Source organism: Chelonia mydas, chromosome 25 (assembly GCF_015237465.2).
Source record: "Chelonia mydas isolate rCheMyd1 chromosome 25, rCheMyd1.pri.v2, whole genome shotgun sequence".
In the NCBI taxonomy this organism is placed as follows: domain Eukaryota; kingdom Metazoa; phylum Chordata; order Testudines; family Cheloniidae; genus Chelonia; species Chelonia mydas.
In genome coordinates, this window is record NC_057858.1 from 12,793,461 (window position 1) to 12,814,241 (window position 20,781).

General features: G+C 59.4%; 1 protein-coding gene across 7 annotated transcripts; it reads left to right on the forward strand.

Moving 5' to 3' along the window:
- The first annotated feature begins 3,867 nt into the window (after nucleotides 1-3,867).
- B3GNT3 (UDP-GlcNAc:betaGal beta-1,3-N-acetylglucosaminyltransferase 3) lies at nucleotides 3,868-19,755 on the forward strand. 7 transcript variants are annotated; one of them, XM_043536018.1, is made up of 6 exons: nucleotides 3,911-4,245; nucleotides 10,261-10,316; nucleotides 13,512-14,317; nucleotides 14,457-14,719; nucleotides 15,185-15,300; nucleotides 15,854-19,755. In XM_043536018.1, exon 6 carries the CDS (start codon nucleotides 15,860-15,862, stop codon nucleotides 17,015-17,017), a length of 1,158 nt encoding a protein of 385 aa, XP_043391953.1. In that variant the 5' UTR covers nucleotides 3,911-4,245; nucleotides 10,261-10,316; nucleotides 13,512-14,317; nucleotides 14,457-14,719; nucleotides 15,185-15,300; nucleotides 15,854-15,859; the 3' UTR covers nucleotides 17,018-19,755. The 7 variants fall into 7 exon arrangements, with proteins under 7 accessions (XP_043391947.1, XP_043391953.1, XP_043391949.1 ...); XM_043536015.1 differs by lacking the exon at nucleotides 3,911-4,245 and adding an exon at nucleotides 4,961-4,982; XM_043536016.1 differs by lacking the exon at nucleotides 3,911-4,245 and adding an exon at nucleotides 4,961-4,982 and having other exon boundaries at nucleotides 13,512-13,703.
- The last annotated feature ends 1,026 nt before the right edge of the window (nucleotides 19,756-20,781 follow it).

The following is a 20,781-nucleotide window of genomic DNA, read 5'->3' on the forward strand; positions in this document are numbered from 1 at the left end:
TCTGCTTCCGCTTCCCCTTTTTCCATGCCCTGAAATCCTGCCACGATCAAGGCGGAACCTGCTGCCAGCTTTCACCTAGCAAGAGGCGCGCCAAACTCTCTGCTAATTAATCACCTGCCCGTTAGCTCGCCGTGAGTGGCAGCAGAGGCTAGTCTGGCCTGGCCCCAGCTGTTTGTTCCAGGCCGAGTGGGGTATTTACTAGTGCACCCTGGGCCTGGAGGAAGTAAGGGGAATTGCTGCCCCCTTGGAAAGGGAGACTCCCAGCTTGTGCCAGAGCAGGGCTGGTTCTTGGATCCACCCACAGAGACTCCCCCTTGGGGATCTGGTCCCCCTGCCGTGGCTGAAGCATGAGCTGTGGGAGTTATGGGGGGCCAGGTTGTCTGATTGGTTACGGTGGGAGCTGGCTGGCTCCTTTGCTCTGCAGCTGCTGTTTTCCTCTCCTTGCCCACCCCTCGCCGAGGTACCGCCGTGCTCGACCGCAGCGCTTTTCCAACTGGGTCCGAAGCGCAGGGGTGCACGCCTCCCTCCTGCTCCCTCGCCCTGGCCCTGGCGCTGCCGGTCCTCTCCCAGGGCTGGCTCAGGGCTCGCGTTTACATCCGACCTGCAGGCTGTGCTGTGGGATGGGCCCCGGCTGGAGCCCAGGGCAGTCCCAGGATCCAGGCCCTGCCGCTGGGATAGCCTGTCTGCTGCAGCTGCACTGAGTGTTGTGCTCGCCACCCCCACGGGAGGGCGATAGCGAGGAGCCAGACCTGGCTCTGCGGGCCCTCGGGCCAGCCATGCGGCTTTGTCTACACGGGGACCTTAATGTGGAGTTGGGTGGGGGGAGTTCAAGCACATGAGTTGGTCCCAATTAACCCCAGGCGTAGACAAGGGCCGAGGCCTGGGGGCAATCAGAGGGGTGGGGAAGGGGACACAGGGCCTTTCCTGTCCCGGGGGTGCAGGCTGCACGCTGGGGGGTATCAGGGAATGGGGGCTGGGACCTTTCATCTTCTCGAGGCCGCTCAGCCTCCAGCCTTGCTGTGGCCAAGGTGCTGTTCTGGGGCTGTCTGGGAGCCTGGTTAAACGGGGGGTTTGGAGGGGGGGCGCTCTGCCCCACTGCGGCGCTGGCACAACCTGGCAGGCTCAGCCCCGAGAGCCAGGCCCAAAGGGGCCGTGGGACCGGAGCTCGGCCTGTCACCTCGCGGCCGCTAGGGAAGCCGGGCGTGGGGCCATCCTGCGCTGCTCCTTGCACCACGCTCCAAGGCTATGCCAAGGCCTCTCTTCCCCCTGAGGCTGTGGGAAGGGGAGCTGGGTTGATCCTCTTCTTGCCCAGGGCTGTGTAATCTCCATCCTGGGGGGCTTGGCAGCACAAGCCAGTCCTTGCCACCTGCCCTGGTCTGAATAGAGTATAGGCCGGAAGTGCAGGGTCTCTGGTCAGCCTACGTCTGGGGGGACCCCACCCCACACCCTGCCTGGCTCCAGCCATCTCTGCCTGCCCAGCCCCCAGGCCTGCTGTGCATTGCTGAGATGCTGCCCCCAGCTCCCACCCCACATCAAACCCATGATCAGCCCTGCCCCTGTGCAAGAGACATGAGGGGCAGCCCCGTAGCTGCAGTGCTTGCAAGCAACCGTGCCCCCCCACCCCCAGGAGCTCTGGGGTTAACTTCCTTGGGGTCCCCCACAAACTGGGATAGAATCAGTGTTTTTGCAGGTCACCCATCCTGCTGTTACCTGGGGCCTGTGGGGCAGGGTGGGAGGGCTAGAGGCGGCCGGGGGGAGAAGATGGGTCTGTCCCACAACACGTGCTGCATCCAGGATCCCAGGGTAGTGGCAGGGGAAACAGACAGTGCCAGACCCCCCACCCCCACCCCAGCCTCGAGGCCTGTGAGTGCCAGGCCACCTAAGAGCCAAACGCTGGTGTGCCCATCACAGGGGCGTTAGGCCATGGCCTGGCTGGGCAAAGCCACTCAGAGGCAAGAGGGAGAATTCCCAGCTGGGCCTGGCGCAGGAGCAGCTGAGGAATAAGGGGATGGGCTCCAGGCCAACTGGGGGGGGCGGGCAGGGAGGGGGGTGGAGAAAAGGGAGTTTTGGAGGGCGGGAGAGTCGGGGCCAAATGCTCTGGACAGCTCCAGGCCGAGCCCTCAGAGCTCCTGCTAAGCTGGGCTTTTGGTGCACTGCAGCCGTCCCACGTGCCCAAGGAAGCAGGGACAGAGCAGGGAACTCAAACCGGCTCTCGCAGGTCCCAGGGCAGTGCCCGAACCGAACCATTGCACCACCCTCCTCCTCCTCCTCTGCATCCAACTGGGCCGAGTGCTGCCAGGGGCCTCCAGCAGCCGCGGACAGGTTAAAGGTCCTGCCCCTCTCCTGGCCGTCTGTACTGAGCCCGCCAGCGCCCTCTGTGCTGTGCGCGGCTGGGGCACAAGCCCGGAACGACTGCGGGTGCCATGGCAGCCTCACTGGCACCTTCTCCGCCCACCCCAATGAGCCACCGGCCCTGGGCGTTGACCTGGGTTACTAACATTTGCACAGCACCTAGCACAATGATGGAGCCGCTGGGGCTCCTGGGTTCAATTTTCAGCTCTGCCGCCCACCTGCTGAGCCTCTGCAGGCAAAACCCTGCCCCTTGCTGCCTCAGTTTCCCCATTCCATAGACTGGGGGCAGGGCCCTACCTCCTAACTCTGCTGGGAAGGGGGTTGAAGGGCAGGGCCTGGTTACTCCTCCAGCAGCCCAGGAACCCACTGCAGACAAAGCCGCCACCCCCACCCTAGGCTCAGATGCGCAAAGGGCTCTGGGCACAGACTCTAGATCATTTCCTGAGTTAGTGAAAAGAAAAGGAGGACTTGTGGCACCTTAGAGACTAACCAATTTATTTGAGCATCCGATGAAGTGAGCTGTAGCTCACGGAAGCTTATGCTCAAATAAATTGGTTAGTCTCTAAGGTGCCACAAGTCCTCCTTTTCTTTTTGCGAATACAGACTAACACGGCTGTTACTCTGAAACCTGAGTTAGTGAAAACACCCTTCCGCTGCTGCTAAGTCGAGGCGGCTGGAGGTGCAGGTAGGCACCAAACCAGGGGAGTGGGGCAATGGGTGCATGTGTGTGTCCAGGGGTGGCGAGAGGCTCTGGCACTGGGATCCGAGTGGGAGCCATCCTGGAGCTTGGCAGAGTGGTCCCGAGCTGGCGTTTTGCTCTGCAGCCGCCCCAGCCCAGCGGGAAGTCGCTCCTGCAGGGGACACTGGGCCAGCAGCTGGGTTTGCTAAGGTGCCAAGGCTGCTTGGGGGCAGGGCGAGGTGGTGGGTGAGATGCAAGCAGGGCACCAGCTGACCCAGCCAGGCCAGCTGGCTGAGCCGTGCCCCAGGTGGAGTGGAGGGGGACCAGCCTGTCTGGCAATAAACGACCCCCCGGGTCACACTGCCCCACCCTGACTCCGCTGCCCTGCGTGGGCCACACTGCCCCAGTCTGAGTAAGCAGGAAGGTATGTGCCACCCGCCCTGGGGATGGCCTCCATGGAGCTAGGCTCAGGTTGCATCCCCTGGCCTCCCAGCACCGCCCAGGATTTGTGGGGTGGCTCAGTGCCAAGCGGCCCAAAGCCAGCCCTGTTTCATCGCAGGGCAAAGGGCTTCTCTTACCCCCCGCCAGTCGGTCCCGCCACACCTGAGCTGGGTCCGGCTGGAACCGGGCCCTCCAGGGCTCAGACTTCCCAGCCTACTCCCCACTCACACGCCACCTGTTCCTGACGCTGGGGAGCGGTACTAAGCCCTGCCCTTCCCGGCTAGGGATCTCCAAGCGTTCCTGCCCCTGGGAGGCCGGGACTGTTATCTGCTCCCAGCCATCGCCAATCACCTTCCCAGGCAGCTGGGAAAGCAGCGAGAGCAGGACGGCGTGGGAACAAACTCCCCAGGCAAGGGGGTAGTTTCTCCCATTGGGGGCAGGTGCTGAAGAGCCAGTAAAACACCGGGGAGGAGCTATGGGGGTGGGGCAACCCCAGCCGTCCTGCTGAATGGCTCCTCTGGGGGTTAATTTGTGCGGGGAGGGGAAGACTCACAAAGCCTCTTTCCTATCAGTTGTGTTGGCAACAAAATAGCAAGCAGGTCCGGCGATAGCCTAAGGGAGTTGTTTCTGTGTTGCTGTCAAGGATAAAAGTCATACTACTGCTGCCAGCTAAGGGAGAAGCTCCTCTTGGCCCTGTGGTAGCCTTCCCTGCTTTTTGCTCTGGTGCTGCGGGTTTCTGCGTCAGCTGGCTGCAGCCTTCGCCTGTCTGCAAGGTACGTGCCAGCCTCGCCGGGGCCAGGTGCCTGCTGAGTTTGGAGAGCAGGATCAAGCCCGTTTTTGCAACCTCTTTGCCCTTATCACCTGGGCTGTTCCTGCCCTTGGCAGCGTCGGCTTGCTCTAAAGCTATGGCATTTGCTTACATGTTTCCCTGCAAAATGCCAGATTCTTCTAATGTAGGGGTATTACCCCAGCACCTAGAGGCCCCAGAAGGGAGCAGGGTGGGGCCAGGCACTGCACAAATACATGCTGAGTCCCTGCTCCAAAGAGCTTACAATCTAAGAAGGCCAGCCAGACAAAGCGTGGGAGGGGAAACTGAGGCATTGTAAGGGGAAGTGGTCACGGAGCCGAAGCACGAAGAAAGCCCAGCTCGGAGTGCTAGCTCGGTGTCCTGCCCACTGCCTCACAGGGCAGAACCTCCCGTTTGACCCCACTCTGCTCTGAGGCCGCAGGGTGAGCTCCGAGCAGACCCCTTGAGCAGGGATCTGCCCGGTGGCACACACGCCTGAGGCACACCTTGGTGGCACTTTGCCAGCGGCTTCTGACTCAGACCCTTCCCGGGGAGCTGGCTGGAGCAGCCGCTGCACAGCTGCCAGCTGAACTCCTCCTGAGTGGGAGGGGGCAAACACCCTGATTGCCTCATTAGCCTGCAGTGGCCAGGTCCCAGTCACCTGCTGGAGGCAGCCGGCAGGTGAGAGGGACTGCTCCATAGTGTTGGAATCCGCACCCCGCAGTGAGTAGCTACGCTGTTGTATGGGGAGATGGGGGGGGCTGCACTTTGCTCTGTGTCTCTGGGGGGGGGGGGCTTGCAGAAGCAGAGTGGGCTATGCGGGGGGGCAGAATTGGAGGGACTAGGAGGGTTTCCTTGCTATTGTTCCAGTCAGCTGCCCTCTTCCCTTTCCAGATCAACTCCCTTTTTCCTGGCTTCAAGCTCCAGGCAGTAACAGGCCACTGGGTTTTCCTGCCTGAGCCGGGGGAGGTTTCTTCCTTTGTATGCAACAAATGACGGAGCTCCTGTTTCTCATGACAGGTTTCAGGGTAGCAGCCGTGTTAGTCTGTATTCGCAAAAAGAAAAGGAGGACTTGTGGCACCTTAGAGACTAACCAATTTATTTGAGCATAAGCTTTCGTGAGCTCCAGCTCACTTCATCGGACGCATTCAATGAAGTGAGCTGGAGCTCACGAAAGCTTATGCTCAAATAAATTGGTTAGTCTCTAAGGTGCCACAAGTCCTCCTTTTCTTGTTTCTCATGAGTGGCTAAAAGGGAGCTGGGATGGGGGAGCGTCTTGGGGCAGAAGGGACCCAGGCTGTGCCAGCCCCAAAGAGGCCCGAGATATAGCAGTGTCCCCTCCAGGCGAACTATGGACTCGGTGGGGGTGGAGGAGATCCTCTCCCTTCTCCTGGGAATGAGCTTGTGTTGGTGGCGGGAGAGACCTGGCCTGGGATGGCACCAGAGATGGTGCCGAGGAGGGCACTGTGCCCGCCGGGGGGGATCCTCAGAGTCTGGCTGCTAAGGGGCCCGAATGGTAGCTTTGAAAATCCCATCTGGGTAGTGAGTGCCGCGGTGTTTTCGAAACCTGGCCCCATCTGCCAGGCCTTGTCGGAGAAGATCTGAACGATCGGGCCCTGGTAGCAGGATGCTGCCCTCTTCTCTCCCGTCCCCGCCAGCACTAGCACCTTCCCCACACAGCTGCTCCCAGGCCAAGGGAGCTGAGATCAGGCTGCAAGGGAGGCAGGATGGTGCAGTGGTTAGTGCAGTGGGCGGGGGAGCCCTGGGTTCAAGTCTGATCTGCTCCAGACTGCCTGGGTGATCTCAGCCACGCTGCGCTGCGGTTCCCCCTCTGTAACGGGCGCTGGGAGGAGAAAGACACCACAGACTGCGAGGCGAGCGGGTACCTTAGAGGCAGGTAGTATATTCTAATATAATGCCTAATTCCCCCTCCCTTCGGTCTACTCATGGCTGCGTCCCTGCCCTGCCTCCTTGCTGAGCGTACCATGATTGGCTGGGAGGGTGGAAAAAAACCAGCCAAAGGTACAGAAAGTCTCCTCGGGGCTACAGATTTTCGACCCTTGACAAATGGCCCCACGCTCGCTGTTTTCGATGAAGAGCCATCACAGCCCAGTCCCAGAGGGTTCCTCCTTCCCCCAGCTAGGGGAGAGCTCACAGGTGCACAAAGCCAGCAAGGGGCAGGAGGAAGAAACTCCCCGACCTCGTCCACGCCCCGTATCTACCTGTTCCATGGGGCCAGGTCAGACTCGGTGGAGCTCGGCTGAGTGTGGCCGGCTGGGGATCCGTCCCCTTGGTTCCCTGGGTCCGAACTCCCCAGCCCTGGCATCTCCCCTCCTGGCCCCGGTGCATGTTTCCTGCGGTGGCATTAGCTCCTTGCTGCAGCGCTGGCCCTGGCCCTGCCTCGGGTGCTTCCTGAACTCCCGGCTGGTTTCTGAGATGACGCCAGCCGCCGTTTCTGTTTCATCTCTGCTCCCTCGAGGCTCCTCATGCACCTGGAGTGAAGTGTAGTCTTCCCTGACCAGGAGGGTGCCGGTCCCATGCCGCTCACATGTGTCTCTGGGTGATAGCTCCTGCCTCTCCCCGCCCCCCCCACCCTAGCCCCCGGCTGTTGCTCTTCTATCTTCTTTACTTTGTCTTCCCCGTCCCCCATGTCACACAATTCCCCCCACGCAGGAGCCCCCTTCCCCGGTCTTTCAGGAGGGTGAGGTGTGCTCTGAGCCCTGGGCCGGGAGCTAGCAGCCGACATGGGCTTTGGACAAGTAGCTCAGGCCTGCTCCAGAGCATGGTGCAAGGTGCAGTATAGACCGGCCCCAGGAGCGGGGCTAGAGCCTTGGACAGTCTGGGAGATAGGAGAGGAGGAGGTCCCATTGACCCCAAGGCTGGGTATTAAAGGGTTAAGAGCTAAGGGCTTTAAGGGACCCAGTGGGGCAGGACCCAGCTGACCTGTCCCAGCCTCTCAGGCGGGGGCAGCTCCCGGGGTGGATCCTGACCTTGTTCTGGGGGCTCAGCCAGGGAAGCAGGAGCGACTTCTAGGCAGACCTAGGCCTGTTGGACACCCAGGAATTAGCCGCACCAGTGACTGGGATAAGCAGGAGGCTGGCAGACTCCCAGCTGTCCTCGAAGCCAGGCGCACATCCTGGGACCTGGGCCTGGCGTTAACAGGCTGGCGCGGCACCAGCCCCAATTCGGTGGCTGCAAAACCACCTGCTGGGACGGTGATCTGACAGCCCTTGGCTTCCATGCCAGGGCAGCTCAGCTTGGTGCTGCTGCAGAGCTGGCTGCCCGGGGCCCAGGCTGGGGGCATCGTGGGGCGATTCCTGTCCCTTGTGCTGCCAGGGGGTGCAGGGCAGATTCGCCATGTGCTAGGGAGCTAAGCTGAACAGTTGGGTTCAGGGTGGGGGCTCTCTTAGGTCCAGTGTTGCCTTGCCGGGGGGTGATGACTTCCGTGCTGACCAGGCCTTGGGTTGGAGGGAGGGGGAATTCCCGTGCCCCATGAGGCCCTGGAGTCAGCAGAGGGGTGTCTGCTGAGCCGGCTGCTCCCTGACGCTAAGCAGGGCGGGGCGGGGTAAGGGCGGGGACAGGAGCCCTCACAGGAAGGTGCTGTCTCCCTTCTGCAGCGTCCAGGTGTAACCAGGCTGTTGGCTGACATTTAAAACGCGGGATTAACTCCTCCACAGCCCCATTCTGCAAAGGGCGGGGCTGTCCCCTGGCTAAGGCCTGCTCGGCTCTTCCGTTCCACTTCCGTGCGGCCTGGGTTGGATGCAGGGCTCTGTTTCGCTCTGGAGCGGCGGTGCCGTGACCCACCCAAGAGGTGGCTGCATCGTGTGCCGGGCGAGCCCTCTGCCCAGTGGGGCTCTAGCTGTCAAACGAGCACGATCCTTGCTCGGCTGGTTCTGATGATCTAAGCGAACCGGCTGCTTTGCATCTTGCTGCTCCAGTGGGTGGCGGAGGCTGCTGAGAGGAGGGAGTGCAGCAGTGCCAAGGCGCTGGGTTGCAAAGCAGCCCAGCCCCTGGGCGAGGGGAGATTTGGGGGATGGGTGTTTCCTTGCTTCCACCCTCTTCAAAGTCTCCCTCGATCTTGCCACTTCTGCTCCCTGACCCCTCACGCCAGGCTTCTCTGCCTCGCTGCTGGCTTCCATTCGCCCAGGGGGTCCCCGGGTCCCCGATCAGAGCTTCTGGCATGAGTTGTCCAAGGAATTGGAGGGGAGGGACTTTGTGGCTCATGCTGGGCAGGGGGGCGGGGGGGTTGCTAGCCATGAGCTGGGACCCGCTAGGCTGGTGCAAACGGGCACCAGGCCCAGCTGGGGGACCCTCTCCAACAGGAGCAGAGTCTGTGCTGCCAGGTCCGGCGTGGGTTTTGAGGTGGGCAGTGCAGGTCTGCACCCTGGCAAGTCTGCGCCCCTGCAAAGCCCCCTAGGGTGTTCTCAGGGCCACTCTGGTTGGCGTGCGCCAGGGCATGGCGGTCCCTGCAGCCCAGACCAGGCGTGGTGCAAGTTGCTTAGGGCCCGATCCTGCACAGGGGCTGAGGTTCTGCCAGGGATGTGCACTCCTGTGGGGGCACGTGGCAGCTGGCAAGGGGCACGTGACGCCTTGCAAGAGGCACTTGGCACTCCTTGGCCTCAGGAAGGTCCCTTTTGAAGTAACAGCCAGGCTCTGCCTGTCACGTGGCCAGCTTGCTGAAGGAAAGTTTAACTGGAGCTAAGCAAACACCCTGGGAGATGCTTGCTTGCAGCTCTGGCTTGGGGCTTGGCTGATTGGACAGGTGCGTGGCGTGCCTCTGGAGAATAAATACGCCGATCAGGGCTCCAGATGCTGCCAGCGAGTCGTGGAGACTCGGGTGGCGCAGGGGGATTTGCCAGGCTGGCGTCACCATAGCTACGTGGGGGAGGTGGCCCCTTTCCGCTGCTCGGCGCGCCCCCAAAGTGACTGAAGCAGCTGGCGCCGTCTCTCCTGTGTTGAGATGCTGCTCTCGATGGCTGGGTGACTCCGCCCGTCTGAGCTGGCACCCTTGGAGCTGGCATGTGTCGTTACCCCCCCGTGAGGAACGTGGTTTAATACGGTGAGCGGGTCGGGGTGTGGCAAGGTGAAGGCAAGGCCCTAGGAATGCTGCAGCCCGAGGGCTCTCCCGCCGCTCTGCTCCTGTGCCGTTGGCCTCTCCCCATGCCACGGCCCTGCTCCCCAGTTTGAGTGACAGTGATAGGGGGAGGGGGCGTCAATGCCCCTCTCCTCCCAGGATTAGCTGTGTGTGTGTGGGGGGGATCGCAGGAAGCAGTTGGTTTTGGAGTTAATAGCTCTTTGAGATGTATGGGGCAGTCTTTTCCCCCGCCCCGGCCACGAGGAGCGATTGTTTCCGGCTCTCGGCAGATTCAGGCAGCCATCGCTGTGTCAGTTACGCTCAGGGCAGCTGCCCCCACTCTCAGAGTGATTGTCTCGGACCCTCTGCGGGCCTTGCTCCACAGGTTGTGTTTGGAGCTTCTATGGGAACCATGTGGGCTAGAAATGTTTTGTGTTTTTGGACGCTGAGAATCTGGTGTCATCCTGTGGCTCCAAGAGTTGGGGCCCTAGGCCCAGCTTAGAGCACCCATGAACCCCCACAAAGACTAGTTAATGCAGAGCCAAGGCTGCTGCCCTCTGCGATTTGCACCTCTGCAGACGAAGAGAGTTTAATGATTAAAATTCAAACACGGGGAAACCAGGAAAGGCCGAGCATGAGTGACGGTGAACACAGAGCCTTAACTCTGCCTGAGAGGAGACCCTGAGGATGAATTACAGGCACTGACTCCAGATAAAGCAGGGCTCCAGATACAGGGGGTTACTGGGGGGAAAATCAATTGAAATATTTTCTCATTGAAAAATCAGTGTGTTTGATGGGAAAAGATTGATTTGTGGCCAGGCTACATCTCCCTAGAGGCACGGGGTGCCTTCCTGGGGCCACTCCTTCCATGGCGATCAGCAAATGTCAATTTTACCAGACCCCCAAACCAGCGAACTGTTTCCGCAGATGATGATGACTGAGGTTTATGGAGTGGCAAAGTGAGAGCAGCGCTGCTGGAGAAAGTAGGGTTGGCAGTAAGGCGGCTCCCTTTGGGTATCTTGACATGTGACGTTGACAATTTGTGTTTTGATGGCTACGAAGCTGGAACTTTTTGAATCTCAACAGTAGATAATTGTCCGAGCCGCCAGGAGTTTCTCGCAAATGTGAAAATTTCAATTGATGATTTTTTTTTTTTTTTAAAAAAAAGCTTAAACATGAACGTCGCTCATCTCCGTCAGAATGTGAAAGGCCGAACGCCACCCAGCCTAATCCCAGGGGCTGGCGTCCAGCAGAGGGGGCAGGGCTGGGAGGTTTGAGGGACCCAGACCTAGAGTCCCAGAAAGCGGCCAGTGGCAGCCGCAGGGCTGAATGCTGACCCCCAAACGAGACAGCTTCCATGTTTCTGAGTCGCACGTGGCAGCGTGACGGGAAAGTGACCTAGTGTTGAACCGCAGGGTAAGGTGATGCCAATGCAAACCACAGAGAGCCCGGGCGGTGGCTCTAACCCACCTGCTAGTACAGGGGGTACGTTGGGAAGCTCTGGACCTTGTGCCCCATGGGTACATCCAGGGAATGCCTGGACAGGCTGCCCACAATGGCAGTGTAGCATGGGCAGAGGATCAGACTGCCCACAAACCGCCCCAAGGGGACTTGCTCAGGTGCCTCCCTGCTCCCAGGTGCAGTGTGGGCGAAGAAGACTTTAGACCCCAGTGAAACCGTTTGTCCCACTAGGAGGGGATTGGAGGAGAAGTGACATCTGGGCAGGAGTCGCCTCAAGGAACCTGCCCCTTGGCCGGGTGGGGACTGGGAACGCAGGTGCCTTATCAGCGTCCGGGAGGCCAAGGAGATAAAGGCCGGGGCATGCAACGAACAAGGTCGTGGAACGAACAAGGGCAGCCATTGTCCTTCAGCGCCGTGTGCAGGTGCGCTGCATCCAGGGACCTGACCATACTGCCCCTGGGGGGCTGCCCCTAGGCCTGCAGCCCTGCCGGTGGCCAGAGCTCAGGGGAAGAGGGGACAAGACCTAGCTGCCAGGAAGCCGCTGGGGCTGACAACACTTGGGAGAAGTGGCTCCCGCGGGCAGGCAGAGCCCCGGGAGCTGGGACTGAGCGGCAGTCTGCATGCAGGGGAGCAGTTGGGCCAGGAGACCCCCATGGTGTGGCCATGAAAATGAGAGAGAAAAACACCCTGGGGTGGGGGGAAGGAGATTTCCTTTTTCTTTAGTGTGTTGAAAAAATGTTTTAATTTGGGGATTTTCTTTTAGTGTTTTAAAGAAAACAGCAACCCAAGAAAATACAAAATCTTGTTTTTTTGAAAACTGATTTTTTATTTCCACATTTTTGTTGGGGGGAAGAGAAGAGGAATGCGAGAATGTTGAGGGATGTGGGGAGGAGAACCCCCAAATATTTTCACCATTTCCCTAGATGGTTTGGAACTTCTGGGTCGAGCCGGGGAAAGCTTTTTCAATGAACAATAAATGCACCAAAAATGCATTTTATTTTTTTTTCCAGGGCACTAAAACTATTTGTGAATTTGGGTCGAATTCAGTGAATAGTTTCAGCTAAAAAAAATTCCATCGTTTTCTCAAGAAATCAAAACTCTTTCATCCATTTTGAAATGAAACCTCTCAGGGTTTTGTTTGGCGACGGTGTGTCATTTAGAAAGGTAGCGAATTGAAATAAAAAAAGGGGAAAAAACATTCGCCCCTCCCCCCCGAATTATTTTGTAACAAACAAAATGTTTCATTTGACTTAAAACAAACAAACATTTGTGAGGAAAAAACTGGACAAATTCCGGGTTCAAACAGAAACAATTTTTTTTCTTTTCTTCTTTTTCAGTTTGTCCTGTTTCCCCCCCCGCCCCCCGAACTGACGTCAGTTCGATTGGTTCCACTTCTGGGTTCTGTTTCTGGTGCTGGGAGGAAGTGTGATATCTGGGGTGGGGGGGCCAGCGGTCAGGACTCCTGGGTTCTGTTCCTGGCTCTGCTACTGACTGTAACCTTTGTGCAAATCCTTTCCCAGGGCTGTAGCATGGGGCTCAGCGGCTACTTCCTGGTGGGTGGCGTTGAGAGGGTTAATTTGTTAAGTCTGTACCATGCATTTAGATCCACTGGTGGCAAATACATTAGCAATGCAGCTTACTGCAGATCTGATTTCTGGTTTTCTTTAGATGCTCTGCCAATGTCCACAATCTGCTATTCAGGGCTCCTTTGCTGGGTGTCAGCAAGCTCTGCTAACATGGACTAATCCTTGCAAACTCCCAGGGAGTCGGGGGTTACCAAGCCAGCTGAGCCCCAAAGCGGGTGGGTTTATTACTTTTTTGCTGAGGCTGCACGGTGAAGTGGGATTAGAACGCCAGGCTCCCAGCCTGCTGCTGCTTGCCCCACTAGACAACGCTGTCTCTGGTGTTTCTGTGAGGGGGCATGTGCATGCCAGAGCTCTATCTGGTGCTAGCTAGGGACTGCTCTTTAAATGGGTGCATGCGGTCACCCCGATAGGGGGCCAGAGGCAGAAGCTGCAGTCCAAGGAGACCAGGCAGACCAAGGAAGGATGATTACCCCGTTTTACCCATGGGGAACTAAGACGCAGGCTTTGTCATCGCTGACCCCAAAGTTCATGGCGAGGGAGCAAGCAGGGGTAGTTCTGTCCCTGGGAAATGCTGCTGGAGACAGGATTCTTGTGGTGCAAGCAGCTTGAGAGCCTGAGGCTGGCTCCCTTCATCCTCCCCCACCTCGCAGTGATGCCAGACACCCTGTCTGCACTGTGGTTTTGCAGCGATGCGACTGAGTGAGTCGATTTATCCCTTGGTTAAAAAATGCACCTTTCTGTAGTGAGGGCAAAGCCCCAGAGCGCTGCAGCGATCTACCCAGTGAACGAAACCCCAAGCTCCTGGCTCCTCGTTCAGCCTCTTAATTGTAGGGCTGCCTTCTTTGTCAGTAGGCTTTGGGGCGGGGGCGGGGGGGGGGCAGATGAGGGTGGCCTGAGGCTAGCGTGCGAGTGTCTGTGTGTGACCATAGGGCATGGAGCCGGGGTGGGGCACCCGGCCCATGGCCTGACCACTGTTAAGTGTGTCCATGAGATAGGGTAGCCACCCAGCTGGTTTTGGACTAGCGGGGCCGGTTTTGGACTGGCCCGGCTGGTTTTTGTGCTCTCTTGCCAGCCTAGAGATGTCATTTGCTGGTGAGTTGTTTTTTTTTTTTTTGCCATGTGCCCATGCAGCTGCGAGCACAGAGATTGGGCGAGTAGCCACTGCACACGTTACAGCCGGGGGCGTGCCGGGGCTGGCACCCAGATCCCGCTCTGCCAGCGCAGTGGGCCGGGTCCTCGCCTGCCAACTGCCAAAACCGGAGCAGCTCCTCTCAGTTCCGGGGCCAGCCGGGAAGTGGGCGGACCTGTCACCCAAGGGGTAAGGTGAGGAAGGGGCAGGGAGGGACAGCAGAATGAGTCCCGCAAGGACTGAGACTCCAGGAAGGGGGTGGGTGCAGGGGCTCCTGGGCCATGGGGGATAAGGCTGCTGGTGGGAGAGGTGGGGCACCTGATAGGAGAAGAGGAGGGTCAGATGAGGTGGGGATGGGGCAAATCTATGCCCCACTTTAAATGGTGCTCTGCAGCACCCCCCCACCCTTCTCCATTGTGAGACAATTTAGGGCGTGGTGAGCATGGCTGCTGTGATTGGGTGTCTGATGGTGGGAGAAGAAGGAAGCTGATTCAGCAAGGAAAAGGTCTACATGTACAACACGCTGTGTGTGTGTGTGTGTGTGTGTGTGTGTGTGTGCGCACGGAGTAGGGAGTGTTTGGGGAGGAGAGTACAAGGTGCGAAACCACACACAAGAAAGGTGGCCGATGGTGCTACTTCAAAATCTCCTTTCAATGCAATGCGAGCTGGGCTCTGGCCCAGGCTGATGAGGGACATGCCAGGAGCTGCGTTGACCAAACCACCCTCCCAAGAGGCATTGGCTGTGGTTGGCATTTGCTGCAGCAAACCTTGAACAAAATCGAGATGAGCCTGGACTGTCGCTGATCAGGTTTGTTTTTTTTGTTTTAAATCCCGGGAGAGCTCTCCCCTGAATGTCTTCGTCATCCCTTAAAGCGGCACCGGGCCTCTGTTGGGTGCAGGAGAAATGAGATTCTCTGATCCCGCTTCCTCCTCCTCCCTGTTTTCAGTCAGAAACGGGCGGGCAGAGCCAGTTTTGCTCTGTGTAGACTCACGAATCCTCCTATGCTGGCAAGGGTTGGTGACTGCGACAGGTGGCGTCCCCGTGGGAGAAGCAGCAGCATCACCGGTCTTCTCAGCCGCAGGGATGGGAGAAGGGATGAATTGCTGGCTTTCGCAGGCTCTGGAGCTGATGTCCCAAAGCGACTGGAGCCCCAGATAGGCCTCCTCTGGACCCGAGCTATGTGAAGCTGAGCCTGCCTCAACCCACCAGGTAGCTCATTGATAATGCTGCTGTCCTTGTGGGGCACCTTGCTTCTCCAGGGCTCCCCCCAGCTGCAGTGGGGGAGACGCAAGGGGGCCTGATCCGAAGCGTCAGTGCGAGTCTCTCCATTGAGCTCGTTGGCCTTCCTGGCTGACCCTAAGGGTCTGTTGGGTGCTGAGGGGCAAGCTGCTGCCACGGCCCCATTCAGTATAGGAAGCAAAGGATGCTGGGGCTCTAGAGTGCAAGGTTCCCATGCCAACGCCGAGCAGTAACCGGGCTGGGGGGGGACATCTTGCATCCCCCTGTGATGTCCAGTCCCTGACGGGTGTGTGTCTGTGCTTACAGTATGAATGGAAGGTGGAGTCTAAAGTGTGTGTGCGCGCACACCGCTCCCTTCTATTGGGTGGAACTGGAACTTCTAGACTGTGTGTCATAGGGCCTATACTGCTTCATGGACCTTCTCCCTTGGTTTAGGTGGGAGGAGGTGCTGACTTCTGCCCCTAGCGTTGCTGTGATGTTCTGCATGGCGCCCTGGTGGGCAGCACAGCATCAGTCATGACATCCAGGGTGTGCAGGACGTTTTTCCCCAGGTGTGTTGGGAATCTGATTTCCAAATCCCTGCAGCAATGGAGCAATGTCTAATTCCCGGCACGTATTGTGAGAGAGTCTCCTAAACTGATTGGTGGGGGCAGTGGGAACGGAGAAATGCCCCGAACTGATGCAGTCACCTTTTTCTCAACCTGCCCATCCACCCCTCGAATAAGCTGTGGAGAAGTACCAGTCAGGGGCTGTTGCTGAGAAGCGGGTGGGGATGCCAGGCTGGCTGCCTACCGGCAGGAGTCCACAATGGCTTTAGCAGCCAGGCTTTCCGTCAGCGACAAAGGTCGCTTGGCACCCCTGAAAATCCGGGTGCTTCAGATCAGATGCCTAAAAATGGCTTTTGGAGTTGAGCTTTGGGGCCAGGCTCTAACTAAGGGGAGATGAATGGACAGAAGAGCCCAGGGGATGCAGGGCAGCCGGTTTGGGCAGCAGGAGCTGCAGAGGAGGAGGTGCTTGCGCCCCCAGCAGGGCAGGGATGGAGGTGCATGGTTGGAGGTGCAGCCGTGTGTTGGTTCTCAGCTCTCGCCTCTCTCTCTCTTGCAGGGGAAGATGCTGTCCCGCCGGGGCTGCAAGCTTGAGGTCCTCGTCCTGACTGCGGTGGGGATCCTCTGCCTCCTCTTCCTTCTCAACCCCAACAAGGGCGAGCGGGTGATGATGACTGCCACGACAGTCGGCAGTACCAGCCCCCCCGCCCCCCCGCCTGGCATCCCCACAATCCCGCGTCACGTCTCCGAGTGCAAGGAGAACGGGTCAGTGGCCAACATCTCCGGCTTCGCCGGCCTGCCCAGCCACATCCAGGACTTCCTGCGCTACAAGCACTGCAAGGAGTTCCCCCAACTGCTGGATGCCCCTGACAAGTGCGGGGGGGCTGAGGGCTCCCAGGGGGTCTTCCTCCTCCTAGCCATCAAGTCCTCCCCTGGGAACTATGAGCGGCGGGAGATCATCCGCAAGACCTGGGGGGCAGAGAGGACGTACCAAGGGGTCCGCATCCGCAGGGTCTTCCTCTCCGGGGAGGCGGGGGACACGCGGGAGGCTTGGAAGCTGAACCGGCTGCTGTGGCTGGAGGCGGTGGAGCACGGGGACGTCCTGCAGTGGGCGTTCCGCGACAGCTTCTTCAACCTGACCCTCAAGCAGGTGCTGTTCCATGGCTGGCTGGAGGCCCGCTGCCCCGGCGCCCGCTTCCTCTTCAACGGGGACGACGACGTCTTCGCCAACACGGACAACGTGGTGCACTACCTGCTGGGCATGCGGGACGCCAACGACGGCGACAAGCACCTCTACGTGGGGCAGCTCATCGTCGACGTGGGGCCCATCCGCGAGAAGTGGAGCAAGTACTACGTGCCTGAGCAGATCACCGCCGCCAAGGCCTACCCGCCCTACTGCGGGGGCGGCGGGTTGCTCATGTCCGGCTTCACCGCCCGCACCATCTACAAGGAGTCGCTGGGCATCGAGCTCTTCCCCATAGACGACGTCTACCTGGGCATGTGCCTGCAGAAAGCCGGGCTGGCCCCAGCCTCCCACATGGGCATCCGGACCGTGGGGGTCAGGGTGCCCTCCGCCAAGCTGGAGTCTTTTGATCCCTGCTACTATAAGGAGCTGCTGCTGGTGCACCGCTTCGTGCCCTACGAGATGCTGGTGATGTGGCAGGCCATTCACGAGCCCAACCTGCCCTGTGGGAAGAAGCTGCAGGTCTACCAGAGCGTCTGAGCGGACCCCGGAATCCGAGGGGAGGGGGCAACCGGGAGGGATGTAATGCGAGGTTGAAGGTGCTAGGGCATCAGCGGGTGATGCCACCTGTCTAGGTCTTCGCTGCTGTGCCCCGAATGCTCCAGACCCGTCACCTCTTGCTCTTGATGCCTATTCCAGGAAGTCCCGGCTCCAGGGGACGGGACTTCCAGGAATGAGCCTCAGCAGGACTTACGGCTGATACTGTTGGCTGGTATGCATGGAGTGCACAGAGATGCTGAACGGCTCACTGGCTTCTGGGTCCTGTCCCAACTGGTTTGGCCCATTGGCCGTTCCTGGGATGTCAGGGGCTTTTCCCCTCCCTTCCCCATGGCTGCAATAGGCATTTTGAGCTGATGCAGGGATCCCTTTGCAGCGATGCCCTTGGGGCAGCTACCTCCAAGAAAGCAAGTGCCAGAAGGCCGCCAGACCGGGGTCTCTGTGGCGTGGAGGGGAGAATTTCTCCCTCCTTGACTAATTGGCATGTTGCCACCTGGGTGCCCAAATCTTGGGGCAGGATGTCACTGGCTTGGCCGATGTCCGGATCTCGGCCCAGACGCTGAGTCTCTGGGGCCAAAGGTCCAAACGCTGCAGGAAATGGGTAGGGTCTCTGGTGTGATGAGCTTGGCTTGGGCCCCAGCCCCTGTTTTACTGGGGGCGCTAAGAGCAGGAGATAGGCATCGTACGCATTCCCCGCCCCAGAGCTCTGGGGCCAGATCTGCCCCGGTGTAACCAGCTGTGGTCCCATAAAGTCAATGGAGTCGTGCCTAGCTCTGGGGCTATGATGCAGAAGCAGAGAGTACTAGGGGGATGAGTCTTGTGTTCTCAGCTGGGCCCACAGGGGATCTCTGGCCTCCGCTCTGGCCAGTCCCTTGCTGCTAACGGTTTGGTTGTTGGATATATTGACTGGCAGGGCTGGTGCTTCCAACCGCTCAAAACAACCGAGAGAAGCAGTGTCTGCTCCCTGCTCCTTGTGAGTCAGTTTGCCCTATGAACTAGGCTGGCAAGGGGTGAAGGAGGAGATGAACCAGATTGAAGGATTGTGGCGTTGGCCCTCTGGGTAGCTCCGGGGAAGCTGTAGAAAACCTCAGGAGGGCGTGTGTGGCTGCCTCTCCTCTCTCCCAGCACCTGTCTGTGCAGATGTTCCAGTGAGAACTTGTTGCAGGACAAATATTGGCCTGGCCTGGGGGCTTGGCCCTGCCGGTGAGATGGCGTCCCCACACTGAGACGCGCCAGGAGACCGGCCGCGCCCAGCAGGCTTCAGGCTACGCCATCTCGCCCCGAGTCAGCGCGGGAGACTCCGGGTATAAAACTGCATCTCTGCTGGCAGGGGAGGGAGCAAACGGGGGCCTCTCTGGCTCAGCTGTGTCCTGACTGTACTAATAGCCCCCCGATACCGCCCCCCACTCCTCCCAGGGGCACAGTCCTGCATGGCACCAAGGGGTGATTTTCCAAAGAGCTGCCCTGTCCCTGAAGATCAGGCCTGAGGCACATTCCCGAGCCCCTTGCAGAACACGCCTGATACTTACTAACTGCCCTGGGCCCTTTGAATTCAGGCCTGTGGCTTGGCATGGCCAGACAGGCACGGGGGCTTGGCAGAAGCCCGACATACAGCCCTGCCCCGCTCTGCCCAAGCGGAGGGCAAACCTGAGATCTGAATTGCTGGTAAACTTGACCCACCGGCAATGTCTGTTGCTCAATCAAGACAGGTACAAGTGTGCACCACAGAGCCCTGCGTCTCTCAAACTGCCTGCTGTCCTCTGAGCTCGGGACAAACGGCTGCTGAGGCTTTATCAGCTCATTGTGCTTGAGGAGATGAAAAGCCCAAAGTTTCCTAGGACACTGGCCTTTGTTTTTGTTTTATGTTTAAAACTAGCTCTTCAGCTGTTCCTCTCCCCAGCTCCCCCTTGCGTTAAAACGCACCCTCCCTTCTGAACCTGGCACATCTGTGGTTCAGTTTCCTGTGTAGCCTTGCTCTGGAGTCAGGAACTGCACAGGTTAAATCTGCTGCTGAGATAACACGTCCATCCCCTCCCCGGCCTGCAATACAAAAACCCAAAGAAAGCAGAAGTCACAGGAAACTGAAGATCTGGTTCTATTTTCAGCACATGTTCTGGCAAGGGACCATCTCTCCCCCCTGATTGTGGCAGAATTTTCTTGCTACCCCCTCCCAGGTGCTGTTCGTGGAATCTCTCCGGACTCTGCAACCCCGAGGTGGGAGGTGAAGCCACCAGCTCACCAACCTGGGGGTGCAAAGGGCTGACCCTCCCTGACGGCGGGGGCTAGGGTTTGCTAACTCTGAGGTGCGACACTGTGGCCTCAGGTCTGCAAAGCGTTGAGTCGTGGGCTTCCAGCTCCCTCCTGCTCCAGCCAAGTCTGAGCCGGCGCTGGCGCTGCCGGGCAAGCCGTAGTTCCTCACCAGCGGCTGGAGGAAGCTGGTTCAATGAGCCGTGTCCTGGGCTGGCGCAGCACCTGGCTCGTTCTGTTCCCTTTGCCGTTTGGCCTTCATACGCATTGCGGGGGCTTGGCTGGCCCGTAGCGCAAAGCGTGTGGGTCCCTGCTCCTGTCCCCTCCCGACTGTGACTTCTGCCCCCGCCCGGTGGGGTCTTAACCCAGTGAAAATTGAAGCTTCCCAGTGGGGTGGGTGGTTTTCTTTGCTCTCCCGTCCCTCCACTGAGAACTGACGCCATGTCCTGAGAATAAATGAGTGGTTTTTATAACCAGCGTCCTGCAGCTTGGCTGACTGCTAGTGGGGGAGAGTTTCCTGGGCGCAAGGTTTCCTGGGCATAGCTCCAGGCGATGGGCAGGGGGCGGCCTGGCACTGATTATTCTGTCGCAGGTAGGGTTGCCAGGTGTCCAGTTTTTGACCGGAACGCCCAGTCGAAACGGGACCTTGGTGGCTCCGGGCAGTGCTGCCGACCCGGCTGTTAAAAGTCCGGTCGGTGGCGCAGGCAGGTTCCCTACCTGGCTCCAGGCGAGTCCTGGGAAGTTGCTGGCATCTCCCTCTGGCTCCTAGGCAGAGGAAGAGCCAATGGGAGCTGAGGGGGCGGTGCGAGAGCTGCAGGTTTGCACCTCAGCATAGGAACTGGAGGGAGATGCCAGGAGCCGCCTGAGGTAAGCGCTGCCCAGAGCCTGTACCCCAACCCCTGCCCTGGCCCCACCCCAGAGCCCGCTCTTGCACCCCAAACCCTGGCCCCATCCCAGAGCCCACACCCCCAGCTGGAGCCTTCACCCTCCCCACACCCCACCCTCCTGCCCCATCACAGATCCCCTCCCTCACCCTGAACCCCTCATTTCTGGCCCCACCCTGGAGCCTGCAACCCCCCAGCCCAGATCCCGCTCCTGCACTCTGGACCCTTCATCTCCCGTATGCGCAGCCGGAGCCTAAATTGCCTCTCCCCCTCGCACCTCAGCCCAGTGAAAATGAGTGAGGGTGGGGGAGAGCAAGGGATGGGGGTGGAGTGAGAGGGAGCGGGGCCTCGGGAAGTGGGTGGGGCAGGGGCGGGGCAAATGTGTTGGGCTTTCTGCAAATGGAAAGTTGGCATCCCTCGTAGCGGGGTGCACGCTTTGCGGGGTGGAGGCTTGTGGTGCTGAACCAGGGCCTGGGGCCGGTAGCTGACCTGCTTGTTCAGCCAGCCCCCTTGCCGCTGGGATGCCCTGGGAGCCCAGCCGCTATGCCTAGCGGGAGCACTAGCCCACCCCCAGCTCCGCACCTGCTTCTGTGCCTGCAGCGTTCCCAGCCCCGC

Excerpts from the sequence above, each read along its gene's own strand:
- B3GNT3 (XM_043536012.1), top strand. The coding sequence starts at position 15,860 with ATGCTGTCCCGCCGGGGCTGCAAGCTTGAGGTCCTCGTCCTGACTGCG.